The sequence below is a fragment of the Juglans microcarpa x Juglans regia genome, chromosome 2D (genome assembly GCF_004785595.1).
Source record: "Juglans microcarpa x Juglans regia isolate MS1-56 chromosome 2D, Jm3101_v1.0, whole genome shotgun sequence".
Classification (NCBI taxonomy): Eukaryota; Viridiplantae; Streptophyta; class Magnoliopsida; order Fagales; family Juglandaceae; genus Juglans; species Juglans microcarpa x Juglans regia.
The window spans coordinates 39,530,807-39,543,848 of NC_054596.1; the positions used below are offsets into that span (position 1 = coordinate 39,530,807).

Sequence of the window (13,042 nt, forward strand, 5' to 3'; positions counted from 1 at the left end):
AGAAGCTTGTATGGTGAGGAGGAATGAGAAGAGGTATATTAAAGAGATCAACTTAAGGCCATCAGAGAGATTGGTCGATCAGAATGTATGTCAGCTAGAATGGAGAGATCTAGAGACGAGGGGAGAGGGGAGTGGGGAGAGTGCACCGTGCGTGGGGGAGAGGGAAGAGAAGTGAGAGGGTTGATTATATGCATTAGGACACAACAAATTAGATAAGTCTTACACTTATTGAAATGTTATTGACTGGTGTAAAATGGATAAACTCACTCGATCAGCCAGGAGTTTTTTTTCCTCTTTATATGTGTGTGTGATAAAGAACTTTATGATCTCTTGAACTTGCCTATCGTGTGGTAAACATGTATGGGGCCACTAAAATTTGGTGTGAATGGCACTTCAATTCAATATCCACATGAAAAGAAAAACAAGGTCGTGTAGTACTTGGCACTCCAATCGATCTATATATAATTAGAGAGAGAGATATTTCATTATCATGCCAGTTCATAAAATCGATTTGACAATTTATGGGCCATAGTTTTTGGATCCATCTTTCGCGTGGGATTGAATTGAAAATACGTGTAAATACCTCCAAATTAATGAAAAGGTACGTACGTGAACCACCGCCAAAAAGGACATGAACATGAATAATGATGTTACACAAAGGTCGCAACCCCAATATGAAAGTTTTTTTTTTTTCCTACTACTTGAAGAACTCAATGATGTCAAGTTTCGGTGATTTGACACTGCAATTAAAACTAATTAAATTACAGCTTTTGCTAAAGATGTCATGAAGTATGGTAATTTGTGAAGAGTTCAGCAAGTCTTGCATTTTTTTTTATCAGGTACTATAATCTATGGTTCACATTCTAGAATATTGCAAATACCTTTTTTATTTGGTTTTATAGATATGTATGGGAAATGGGAAATTGTTTTTGAGAAAAAATAAGAGAGAGATGAGGTTTAAGTTTGAAGCTCAATATAGGGATGCTGAGAAGTATTATTTGAATACATTTACATCATATATCATTTATATGGTATAATTTAATATGTAAGATTTAAATTTTAAATTTTATCTTTCAAATTAATTTATGTCACGTGTATGGTGTGTAGTATAAAAACTTTTAAATAGAGTTATTCTAGAGATGCTACCATAATAACAAAATATTATAAAAGTATCTACACAAAAGTAAACTCACAAACTGACGTGACTTAATTCATGTAATCTATTTGATTTTCTTTACAATAAAATTAAATTTACAAAATGATATACCACATCAAAGCACGCCAATTTATAAATTTATTTTTATAAAATTCTTTTGCGTTTAAAATATTTCTCAAATATTAATTTATTCAAAATGATGCTTGTCTGGAGAGCTCGGAATAAGTTTACCATGTAAGACTAGGCGCATGCATTGTTGAAAACAAAACCATTATGATCCCTCAATAAATGGGTTCAGTTTAACATGTGGAATATTTTAATAATTGGATGAAGTGTAAATGCATGATTTGAATTAAAGACCTTTACTCTAATATCATATGAAATTATCGCTTGTTTAAAAAGTTCAAGCGAACTAGAATATATAGAATATGAGAAATTCTATTTCCAATCTCCAAATGAGGATTGCATGTAACATTGCACATAGAATATATTATTTATATCCACCAAAGCCATAATCGTAACAAGTGGGTAGATAAAGAATAATAGGCATGAATCATTCCCCTTTAATATCATACTTGCGAAGACTCAAATTCATAACAGATATATATATATATATATATATATATATATATATATATATATATATATATATATATATGCGGCTAAACTAAGTATCCCCTCAGCAATGGTAAAGCGGAACTAGAAAATTGGATTTGGGAGGGGCAAAATTATAAAGTTTTCTTTCGAGGGACAAACTATTTTTTAACAAAATTTAAATTACAACAAATGAGATATTTAATCAATTATTGAAATTATGAATTATTTTATATATTTTTTAAATATATTTCTGAAAGGATTTTTTTTTTTTATTTGGAGGAAGAGGGTTTCAAACTCTAGACTTCTATTTTAAAAATTAAAAATTATATCAATCAGATCATATATCTTTGACTCGGATTTGAAGAATATAGTTAAAACCTCTCAATAATACTAGGCTGTGCTAACCAAATTCACATAAAAATGGGTAAAAACAAAAGGTCCGGGAGGAGCAGTGTAGTGGATGGATCTGATTCAATGTGAGGCTCAAAAAGAAGCATCTTAAAATAGGAATAAGGATATCCCTTTTATTTTTATTTTTTTTGGTAGAGCTTAGACACGCAATTGGGCTTTAAAAAAAGTCATAATTCTCTGACCCCAAACCAAAACTAAGGTGGACCCCTGGCCTCATAAATAGGAATAGTAGTGGGGGGAGACCTATTAAGTCAAGTCCACCAAACAGACACAAATATATATATATATATAATTAAAATTTTTTAAAATAATAATAATTAATTTTTGAAAAAAATAGGAAACTGGACCTATCCCCCCACGCCCCTCCCAAAAAAAAAAAAAAAAGTCCAATACCCAAAAGGCAAAAGTTTGGCAGTTGAAGAATTTCCAGATCGTGTTGTTGTGTGATCTAATGCCCCCCCTAAAGGCTGAAACTTTAAACTACCCCAAATTAAAAGAAAAACTAGTCCCTGTCGGTCCAATTAGCTTCACGGGTTTCTTTGTCCCAAGCCCAATCTCCCTCCCTCTCTCTCCCCCGAGCCTGTCTCTGCAAAACCCTAGATCTCTTCCGGTCCCGGAAACCCCCCCAAGCTCGGGCCACGTCCCGTTCGGGCCTCAGTTCTTTTTGTATTTTAAGGATCTCTCTCGCGGTAAAACACTCTGACCCTAAAGCAATTTCATTTTCTTTGCTTTTTAAATTAATTTGTTATAATATTTTGGGATGACCTTGTTCTTCGTTCTTCTTTGGATGCTTTTGGTTTTTCACCATTTGAATTCTGGTTTTGGAAATTTCATAGCGTATCGTAGCTTAATTCGTTGGTGTTACGAGCTGGAAGAACTGGGTTTTTGCTGATTCCATGGTGGCGATGATCGGGTTCTTTTTACTGATTCTTGGGTTTTATTTGATCCGGGATGAATTTTTATTTTTAAGCCCAGACGATCAAACCCTAGATCTGGACTCCATCAGATTGTAGAAGTATATACCATATTTTAATCCGATCCGTGTGGACTCCATCTGTAGCTTTGATCTTCAGATGGACCTGATCATCTAGGGCAGGTCTAGCTGATGGGGGTCGACTCGTCCGTATTTACTCAGTCGGGTCACGTGTCCTAAGCCCGGCCCATTAGTGAGTCCAGGTTAATCTAGCCATGATTTTAGTGCTGAACGAGCGTTTGTAGTCGGGGACACCAGTGTCAGGCGCTCTAAACGGAAGGAGCACTTATGTTTGTGACATGAATTTGGTTTGCCATAGGCTTTAGCAAGCATAAATGTGGTACATGGTCAGTTTGGATCCTCCCTTCCCTCAATATATTTGACAAATCTGAGTCATCCGTGCATATGGGCCCACATAGGCTCACTGTCCACCACGTTAATACCTTTATATTTTAAGGGAAGTGTAGGAATTTGTATTGAAGGTAGCATGCTTCCTTCTGTCATTGGCTGGTCTGGTATATGCATTAATTTTGGACTTAAAATTTTAAAAACATTGCTAAATTTTGGAGTCATCAAAAGTGTGTTGAAGGGGGAGCATATTTTACCCTCTCTTGTGTACGCAAGTGTGCATGCCTTAGAACTTAGGTATGTCAAACTCAGCAAAAGGCTACGAGAGAGCTGGCTTCATTAATGCTTGTGACAGTTAAAAGGCTTAGGAAAAATTGAAGAAACTAATTGTGCATGGAATTCCTTTGGTGCCACCCTGTGAAAATTTCCTTTGGAAGCTGAAAGAAGAAAAGAAATCAAACAGTTCTCAGTTGCATCCTAGAAAGCTTGTTTTAATCAATTTCGATGGTCCCCTATTTGGTTTGTTTATACTTCTCCTTGGGATCTAATTAGCTTCGTTAACAGTTATGTCTTTTTAATATTGGTTTTTTATTAAAAGAAAATAGAATAGTTATTTGAGAAATGTTTTGGCCACAAAGGAATTTCACAAAAGTAAACTCACAAATTGACGTGGTTTGATATGGTACGTCAGGTTGTAAAGTTACTTTTATTGTAAAGTAGATATAATGTATCATATGAAGCTATGTCAATTTATAAATTTGCTTTTGTGAGATCTCTTTGTGACTGTAGCACTTCTCTAGTTATTTTATGAATTTAAGAAATGGTATAATTTAAGTGCACATGATATATACAGAAGTAATCCTCTAAGGCTATATCATTTAAACATTACAAAAATTACTAGAAAAGGTCAAACTGTAATCTACCCTGCCATCCACTCCTATAAGTTATAACAATCTCAAGGGAAAAGATTATACTTATTTATGCTGGTCCTAACGCCATCAAAAATGTCCCAAGTATTCCCTTCACATGGCACACAATACATGAGACAAAGGGATCGAGCATTGTAGATGTTGTTAATGCAATGCTTTTGCTGGATTGTTTTCCTATATTTGGGGGTGTATAAAGATGGCAGGGGAGTTGATTCCTATATGTTGCACCTGTGGCTGTTTTGATTCATGGACTGGTGCTTTACAATTCTGTATGCATTTGATGGGCACTGTATATTATTAGTTCTAGCTTCTATGTGCCCGGTGCTGATTGGTAAAATGATACGAGTGCCTCATGATTATTTGATTATGTAAAAAAAAAAAAGTTATCTCATTATTGTAGGATTTGATGCTTGTTCAGATAATATTATTCCAAAATTGTCATATCTCTACCAAAATTTCATTTTTGTTCTCAATGATTGATCAGTTTTTTAGCTTTTGATTAATGTTGTAATGGTGTGAGTTTTTGTATGTTAATCTAAAGTCGAAGGTAACCAGATGGCATCTTTAAATTCTTGGTGATTTGACTAATACCTCTGCAATTACATTGCTTTGCTTGTCGAAAATTACAAGCCCATTATCCTAGTGCCTGTCTTCCTGTTTGAGGATTTTGGCATCATAATGAAGACTGAAACTATTCAAGTTGTTTCCGCCTTGTGATATCTTTAGTTTACATCTCTTGAATGAGTTATCTTAAATGCAGTTTTTGTTCTTAAATCCATTTTTCACCATCAATTGTAGCTCTTACATGAAGTTCACTGTCCGTGAAACACTTTGTCTGCTGTGTGCATGGGAGTTCTTTCTTTCTTGGTACTTGTTTTCCACTGTTCTTTGGATGGCTGTGATTAATTTGGAGTTCCATATATTGTATCGGCTATCCTTTACTATGCTTTACTATTATTCTCTGAGCAATAGACTCGTATTGATGGTTTCCTCAGTGTTCCATATTAGCTTGTTTCCTTTTTTTAATATTTGGGCATTATCTTCCTATCCGTTTTTCTATCCATTATTATTTTTTGGCTTCCTGCATAAAAAATATGCTTTTCAAACCCAGCTTGTCTAATTTTGCACCCAATAGTTCTTGTGTATAATTAAGCATTAATACTATCATTATGCCCTAAACTAATTTTGTTTTAATTGCAACTAACCTTTCTTTAATATTTATGTGTAGCTGATCGTAGAAATTAATTTTTTCTATGGCAACCCTTGATGAGGAGAAGTTGGCAAAGCCAGATGCGCACAAGATTGGAAATTCACATGAGCATGCGGTGGAAACCCCTGATGAGGTTGCATTGGGAACCCCAGAAGAGCACACCATGGGAACCTCAAATGAGCACACCATGGAAACCCTGAATGAGAACACCATGGAAACCCCAAATAATCACACAATGGGAACCCCGACTGAGCACACCACGAAAACCCCGAATAATCACAAGAGGGAAACCCCAAATGAGCACACAACAGAAACCATATCTGAGCAAATGGTGGCAACCCCGGATGAGCAAATGGCTGCACCCCGGATGAGCAAATGGTGGCACCCCCGGATGAGCAAATGGTGGCACCCCCGGATGAGCAAACAATGGCACCCCAAGATGAGCAAACGATGGCACCCCAAGATGAGCAAAAGATGGCCCACCAGACGTGCACATGATGGCCCCACCAGATGAGCACGCAATGGCAGTCCCAGATGAGCACGCAATGGAAGTCCCAAATGACCATGCAATGGAAGTCCCAGATGACCATGCAATGGAAGTCACAGATGACCATGCAATGGCAATCTCGGATGTGCACGCTCTGGCAATCTCGGATGAGCACGCTCTGGCAATCTCGGATGAGCAAGCTCTGGCAATCTCGGATGAGCACGCTCTGGCAATCTCAGATGAGCACGCTCTGGCAATCTCAGATGAGCACGCTCTGGCAGATGAGCACGCTTTGGCAATCTCGGATGAGCACGCTTTGGCAATCTCCTATGAGCATTCAGTGCCAACCCCAGATAACAAAAGGATGACTCCAGAAGTGAACCATGAGCTGCCAAATTCAGAAACACAACCTAACAAGAGAAGGAAGAAAAAGTCCATAGTATGGGAGCACTTCACCATAGAAGCTATTAGTCCTGGATGTAGACGGGCACAATGCAAGCAATGCAAGCAAAGTTTTGCATACAGTACAGGTTCTAAAGTTGCTGGAACCAGCCACCTGAAACGCCACATTGCCAAGGGGACCTGCACAGCACTTCTACGTAGCCAGGGGCAGAATCAGTCAACACCATATACCCCACGTTCAAGGATGGGAGGAACTGGCAGTGCAACTGATGCACCAAAACGACGTTACAGAACTCCTGGCTCACCCTACATTATGTTTGATCAGGATCGTTGCCGCAATGAGATTGCTAGGATGATAATCATGCATGACTACCCCCTTCACATGGTTGAACATCCGGGGTTTATAGCTTTCGTCCAGAATCTTCAGCCCCATTTCAACATGGTGAGTTTCAATACTATCCAAGGGGATTGTGTTGCAACTTACTTGATGGAAAAGCAAAACCTAATAAAGTTTATCGAGGGCATTCCTGGGCGCATTTGCCTTACACTGGATATGTGGACTTCGAGCCAAACAGTAGGTTATGTGTTTATAACTGGACACTTCATTGATAGTGATTGGAAGTTGCACAGGCGGGTTCTCAATGTCATAATGGAACCATATCCTGATTTGGACACTGCCCTTAGTCATGCTGTTGCTGCTTGCCTTTCTGATTGGAGTTTGGAGAGCAAGTTATTTTCTCTAACTTTTAATCAGCCGCTAAGTGAAGCTGCTCTTGAGAATCTTAGGCCTCTTCTTGCCATTAAGAACCCTCTAATCCTCAATGGTCAATTATTAGTTTGTAATTGCATTGCACACACTTTGAGCAGCATGGCAAAAGATGTACTAGGGGCAGGGCAAGGAATAATCAAGAAAATCCGGGATAGTGTTAAGTATGTGAAGACATCAGAAGCCCATGAGGAAAAGTTTCTCGATCTCAAGCAACAGCTTCAAGTTCCCAGTGAAAGGAGTCTATCTCTTGATGATCAGACCCAATGGAATACAACCTATCAAATGCTGGTGGCTGCTTCTGAGTCAAAGGAAGTGTTTTCTTGTTTGGATACTTCTGATCCTGATTACAAGGATGCCCCATCAATGGAAGATTGGAAGCATGTTGAGACTCTCTGTACATACTTGAAACTTCTCTTTGACGCAGCAAACATCCTGACCTTCACAACTAACCCAGCTGCAATTACATTCTTTCACGAATTGTGGAAGATTCACACAGAACTAGCTCGTGCTGTTGCAAGTGAGGATCCCTTCATCAGCAACCTCACTAAAATGATGCTAGAAAAAGTTGAAAAATACTGGAAAGATAGCAGCCTGGTTTTGGCAATTGCAGTGGTCATGGATCCACGTTTTAAGATGAAGCTTGTGGAGTTCAGTTTCTCAAAAGTCTATGGCGAAGAAGCCCCCACATATATTAACATTGTCAATGATGGAATTCATGAGCTCTTTCATGAATATTTGACACTTCCTTTGCCTCTAACGCCAACTTACGCCGAAGAAGGAAATGGCGGAAGCAATATTAAGATGGAGGATTCCCAGGGAGGAAATCTTCTGTCTGATCATGGACTCACAGATTTTGATGTTTATATTATGGAGACTACAAGCCAACAGATGAAGTCAGAGCTGGATCAGTATTTGGAAGAGTCTTTATTGCCTCGTGTGCAGGAGTTCGATGTGTTAGGCTGGTGGAAGCTAAACAAGATGAAATACCCTACACTTTCAAAGATGGCTCGTGATATTTTGTCTATTCCAGTGTCTACTGCTGGTCCTGACTCTGTATTTGATATAACAGGCAAGGAGATGGATCGATATAGGAGTTCTCTACGACCAGAGACAGTGGAAGCACTTATATGTGCTAAGGATTGGATGCAGTACGGCTCAACAGAAGCTTCAAACGCACTTGTAAGAATGGAATATTAGATTCTAGGTTTAGATTTCTTCTATGATGGTACTTAACTGGGGAGACTCTTCTTACTCAGCTTTTTTCTTCGAACATTTTTGTTTATGATTGTAGTTATTCTGAAGTACTTACTGTCTTTGTAAACTGGTCGATCGGTGAAACCCTTTTTCTGTTGCTATTTAGATTTTTAGATGTCCATTCTATTGTAACATGTCATTTTTTGTAAAGTTTTGCTTCTTTTTTTCCTATTGCATATGGTGGATATTTGTTCCGTTCGAGAAATGTTATATCTACAAAGGATTTTATAAAACTTAAATTTATAAATTGGCGTATTTTGATGAGACATATTCGGATTTACTTTTTAGTAAAATGAACTTTATAAATTTACTCTAATGAGATTCTTTTGTGGATTAAACACTTCTATTTATATACCATGAGCTTCAGATAAGGGCTTTCTTCCTGTCCAAAAAAAAAAAATTGTGCACCATTACTGGCTGTAATTGGTCAAGATTTTTACAGGAGTAGATTGAAGCTATATTGGTAATCCTAACCTAAGCTATCCGAAAACCCAGAAAGAGAGAGGAGGAGATATTCGTAATAATAATCTCCGATTATTATGTCTGATTATTTTAATAAAAATACACAATGTTAGATTTTGGTCAAAACCTTCAACCCGGACTTTTCCCTCTTCGCCCCAAGCATGATAAAACAGAGGATCCACGTTAAGCAAAAGAAAGAAACTTTATTTAGATTTCTTTCCCTCCAACCTTACACTATCTCATCGACCCAAATTACAACGTTTAGAACTTACAGATACAATAGACAAGATGATAGATCCCTCTCCTAACAATCCCCAATTCCACCAACATTTTCCTTCCACCTCCTACCTAACCTAGGACGAATAAATGTTCATAACTCAACCTCCACAACATGAACCTTCTGACCCTCCACAGGCAAGCGATCCAAGCTCAAAGTCACTAACCCCGAATCCGTATTGTACACAAAATCAACCACATTCGAATTCACAGTGCACCTCCTTGGCCTGACCGAAGAATATGCACCAAATTTGCCACACCCTTTAACCTCCATGTGAACGAGCCCCACCAACTCTGAACTCTTGTTCTCCACCTTCACTCCAGGTACACCATTCCCTTCTCCTTCATATCTGCTTTCTAGTTCCAACAACTTGACCCCGTCTTTCACCTCGTATCTAAGCCTTTCTATGGCTCCTCCAGCATTGAACATGTCGACAAGTCCCACAGGAGCAAAATCGAACCTGGTAATAAAATCTTGATGGGTGTGACGGTGAATATGTTGTGCTCGAGGACCTTGAGGGATACAGGCATGGCTGCATTGTAAGGAAGGGTAATGAGCTCACCAGTGTTGTGACAGTAGAAAGCACAAGCACCATTCCAATGGGTGTCAATGGTGGCCTCAGCTATGAGATGGACATCACGGCCCCTAATAGAGATAGTTATGGCCTCTGAGTTGGTTTGGTGGAAGGTGTTCTTTCTTTCGGCGCTGTTCCATGCTGCGCCTTGGCAGTTGTACACGCCCAGGACTCCGGTGTACTTGTTCATGTTCCATATCTTTAACAAGCTGAAACAAACTTATGTTAGTAAGAACAATACTTACCATAATAGACAGGGAATATAGATGGCTGAAATTTTTTGACAAGAAAATATTATAACAATAGATTTAGTAAAGACGTGCTGCATAATTGTATCCTCGGACTCTCATCTAGATTGGTAAATGGGTGCTAATGCTTCATCAACTATTGATGGTTAAGATTTGCAAGATTAGTTTACAAGAATTTACCATGCTGACAACATGCAACATAGTCCAATCCGGTTAAAATCTAACTCATGTCTTCAAAACTAGTCTAAAACGCTAAACTAGCTTTGTTATGTTCCGAAGACCCCATCCAAACAATATCTATCGAGTTCGATTACTGCTGGGGCAAAAATGTTCTTATACCTAACACCATCACGGGCTGGATCAGTGAATAAACAATCTTTGGTTGGCCGACCAGGCAAGCGAGCTCGAAGGATAGAACCATCAGGCAGCACCAGCTTCTTCAAGAGCTCAAAATTATGTTTCCCCGGCGCATCACTGTTCCAAAAAAGGAAATAAACCAGACACGTGCCGTTATTAGCCTATTGATGATCAAAACACATTACAAAAAAATCAAGTAGTTAGCTAATCATGTTGTTGTAGAGATATAAGATATGCTACCTGACGTAAATGGGCCCACCGCTGATTGCCCTGGCTGATCCGTGGTATTCGGCAGCTGGATGGAGGGAGTGGAACATGTCCCAATCCGGCTGCATGAACTCTCCCAAGAAAACACTGTTGAATGCCACCGCTGCTATGTGAATGGTGTGCGATGTAGGGTCTCGTGGGTAGAAGTCATCTGATGCTCTCACCACAGCCGTTTGTTTCGAGCTGTTCCATTCCACCACGCATCACATAGAGTCTCCCAAATCATACTAAAATTCAAACTCTGATTTTCTGCTTTCATAGAAAGTAAAAAGGGCCATAATAATAAGGGTGAAAAAGTAAACTTACCAATAAAGAGCATCAGTATTGTGGCTCATGCAAGCAATGCAGCCATTATCAGGAAAGTTTCGAGAAACGGAGGCGTCAAGGGCCTGGTGATATTGCCTGGTCAGCTCGACCCTGCCACCAAGCCCTGCACCCAGTGTCTCCAATATGCACTGCACATCCACCTTCACTCCATCGATGCCCGCAGACGCCAAGTAACTGTGCAACTCTTGGTAGAACTTGTACACATGCATCGGATTCACCAGGCCCAATCCCTGCACGGCCAGCACATCTGTCTTCCAGCCGGGCTCGTTCTCCGCCACACCCTTCGACACCACCGGATACTTCATCGTCGACCCGTATTGCTCCATCTCCTTAACCCCAGGCCAGACCCCGCCCCAGTACCCGGTAATAGCGTGCCACACGTACACGTGCTTCAACCCGTGTTTCTCTTTCGCTATTTTCACGATGTTCTTAATCCCCGCCGTCGGGTTGTCTATGCTCTGGAACTTTGAGTTTTCTTTGATTCCCGTCAGCCTAAGCAACGGCTGCTGCTCCTTCTCGCTCTCGTTCCCGTCTTGTGGGTCGCCGCTAACCGATTGCCATCCGTCGTCAATGATGACAAACTTCGGCGGGGTTCCACCGGTGGCGAGAGATGAGAGCCCGGCCTCAACACCTTCTTGGGTCACCTCCTGGTAAAATGCGTCCCAGGTGCACCACCCGAAGTAGTCGACGATTCCGGGCAGTTTCTTCTCATGCCGTTGCCGGAAAGTCTTCAGATGCGATTTCACAGCCCCGAGAGCGTCGGTGATCGTGCCGAAAGGATCGGTCCCCGAGCTGATGAACAAAGAGTGCGTAAAAGACGACGCCTTGGTGTCCGTGTCGCCGCTCTCTAGACAGAGCTCGAGCTTGTCTTGTGCATTTCCCTGTAAGCAAGCCCGGAAAGAGCCTTCGATTAAAGGAAGGAAGACCGTGTACACGATCTGGTTTTCTTCGTTTCCGTCGTCCGGTTCGACGTGGGACCCATTTTTGGTTTCGACCAGTAGGAACTGCGTCTCCAGGGGGATGTCCCTTCCTTTATCGCCCATTTTCTGGGCCATCCACCATAACTTGAACCTAAAGCATGCCATGAACCGGACCTCACGCAGGGATCCGAGCGGGACCACGTGCCGGCTGTTGTCCTCGTCGAAAATCGCTCCGAGAAAGACCCCCTCCACAGGACCAGAAGCCGAGCCCGAGCCGGACGTGGCGATCACATTTTCCGGTACTCCCGTCAGGATCGTTCGGTCTTTCACGATGAGCTTCCGGTCGGCGATCCGAACCGCCGGTTTGATCGTCATTGCTTCTTCTTCTTCCTCCTTTGCCTCCTTCTGCCCTCCTTCCTTGTAATTCTTTCTGTACGGGGTGCTCGGCTCGCTTCTCTGCAATTACCAAAAATAAAAATTAACGCACATCAGATTTAATTACGAAAATCCAGCACGAGAATCTGAAATGTGAGTTATTATATCTACCTTAAAAGCCAATAGCGGAAGTACCCGATTCGAGTTCCAACTGCGAAATCCAAAACATGCAGAAATCAACCAAACCTCGTCAGCAATTGAAACGAAAAGAAAAAGAAATTCCTTCAATTTCTCGGGAACCAAACAGGGAGAATCGACGAAATAAAATCGTAAATGGAATTGTACCAGAACTAGAGCTTCGCTTGATCAGTGCCTCTGAAAAGCGAAGAGAGTAATGTGAATGAAAGAGAGGTCTGGTATTTATAGCCATAGATCCAGCACTGTAACAAAAATTGGACACCATTGTTTTCTATTCTCAAAATGTTCCTTCTCAGCCTCGGCCTCGTCGTCGTGTTCTCTAGAGGTACTTCGCTTTGCTCTCGACTTATCCAACGGCAATAAAGTATCCGCCATGTGTTGGTAGTTCAAACTTGACGGTGGATATGATTTCCACATCGGATCCACGTCTTACCAATCAAGAAACTCGGATGTGGGGTGTATTGCAACAAACGAGGGTTTACGAACATTTTCATGGAGTCG

The 13,042-nt window shown here is 40.5% G+C and overlaps 2 protein-coding genes across 5 annotated transcripts; one reads left to right on the forward strand and one right to left on the reverse strand.

Annotated features, from left to right (window-relative positions):
* The first annotated feature begins 2,553 nt into the window (after window positions 1-2,553).
* Window positions 2,554-8,657, forward strand: LOC121250381 (zinc finger BED domain-containing protein DAYSLEEPER). 4 transcript variants are annotated; one of them, XM_041149506.1, is made up of 3 exons: window positions 2,554-2,853; window positions 5,643-6,302; window positions 6,393-8,657. In XM_041149506.1, exons 2-3 carry the CDS (start codon window positions 6,119-6,121, stop codon window positions 8,477-8,479), a joined length of 2,271 nt encoding a protein of 756 aa, XP_041005440.1. In that variant the 5' UTR covers window positions 2,554-2,853; window positions 5,643-6,118; the 3' UTR covers window positions 8,480-8,657. The 4 variants fall into 4 exon arrangements, with proteins under 4 accessions (XP_041005440.1, XP_041005436.1, XP_041005438.1 ...); XM_041149504.1 differs by having other exon boundaries at window positions 2,575-2,853; window positions 5,643-6,166; window positions 6,215-8,657; XM_041149502.1 differs by having other exon boundaries at window positions 5,643-8,657.
* Window positions 8,658-9,181: 524 nt separating this feature from the next.
* On the reverse strand, window positions 9,182-12,790 carry LOC121250380 (probable galactinol--sucrose galactosyltransferase 6). Its single transcript, XM_041149501.1, is given in 7 exon segments — window positions 9,182-9,748; window positions 9,751-10,058; window positions 10,437-10,571; window positions 10,695-10,904; window positions 11,028-12,424; window positions 12,515-12,570; window positions 12,689-12,790. Coding segments are annotated over 7 exon segments (2,571 nt in total). The 5' UTR covers window positions 12,774-12,790; the 3' UTR covers window positions 9,182-9,368.
* Window positions 12,791-13,042: the final 252 nt, after the last annotated feature.

Coding starts and splice junctions, on each gene's coding strand:
- LOC121250381 (XM_041149502.1), top strand. CDS start 6,119: ATGATGGCCCCACCAGATGAGCACGCAATGGCAGTCCCAGATGAGCAC.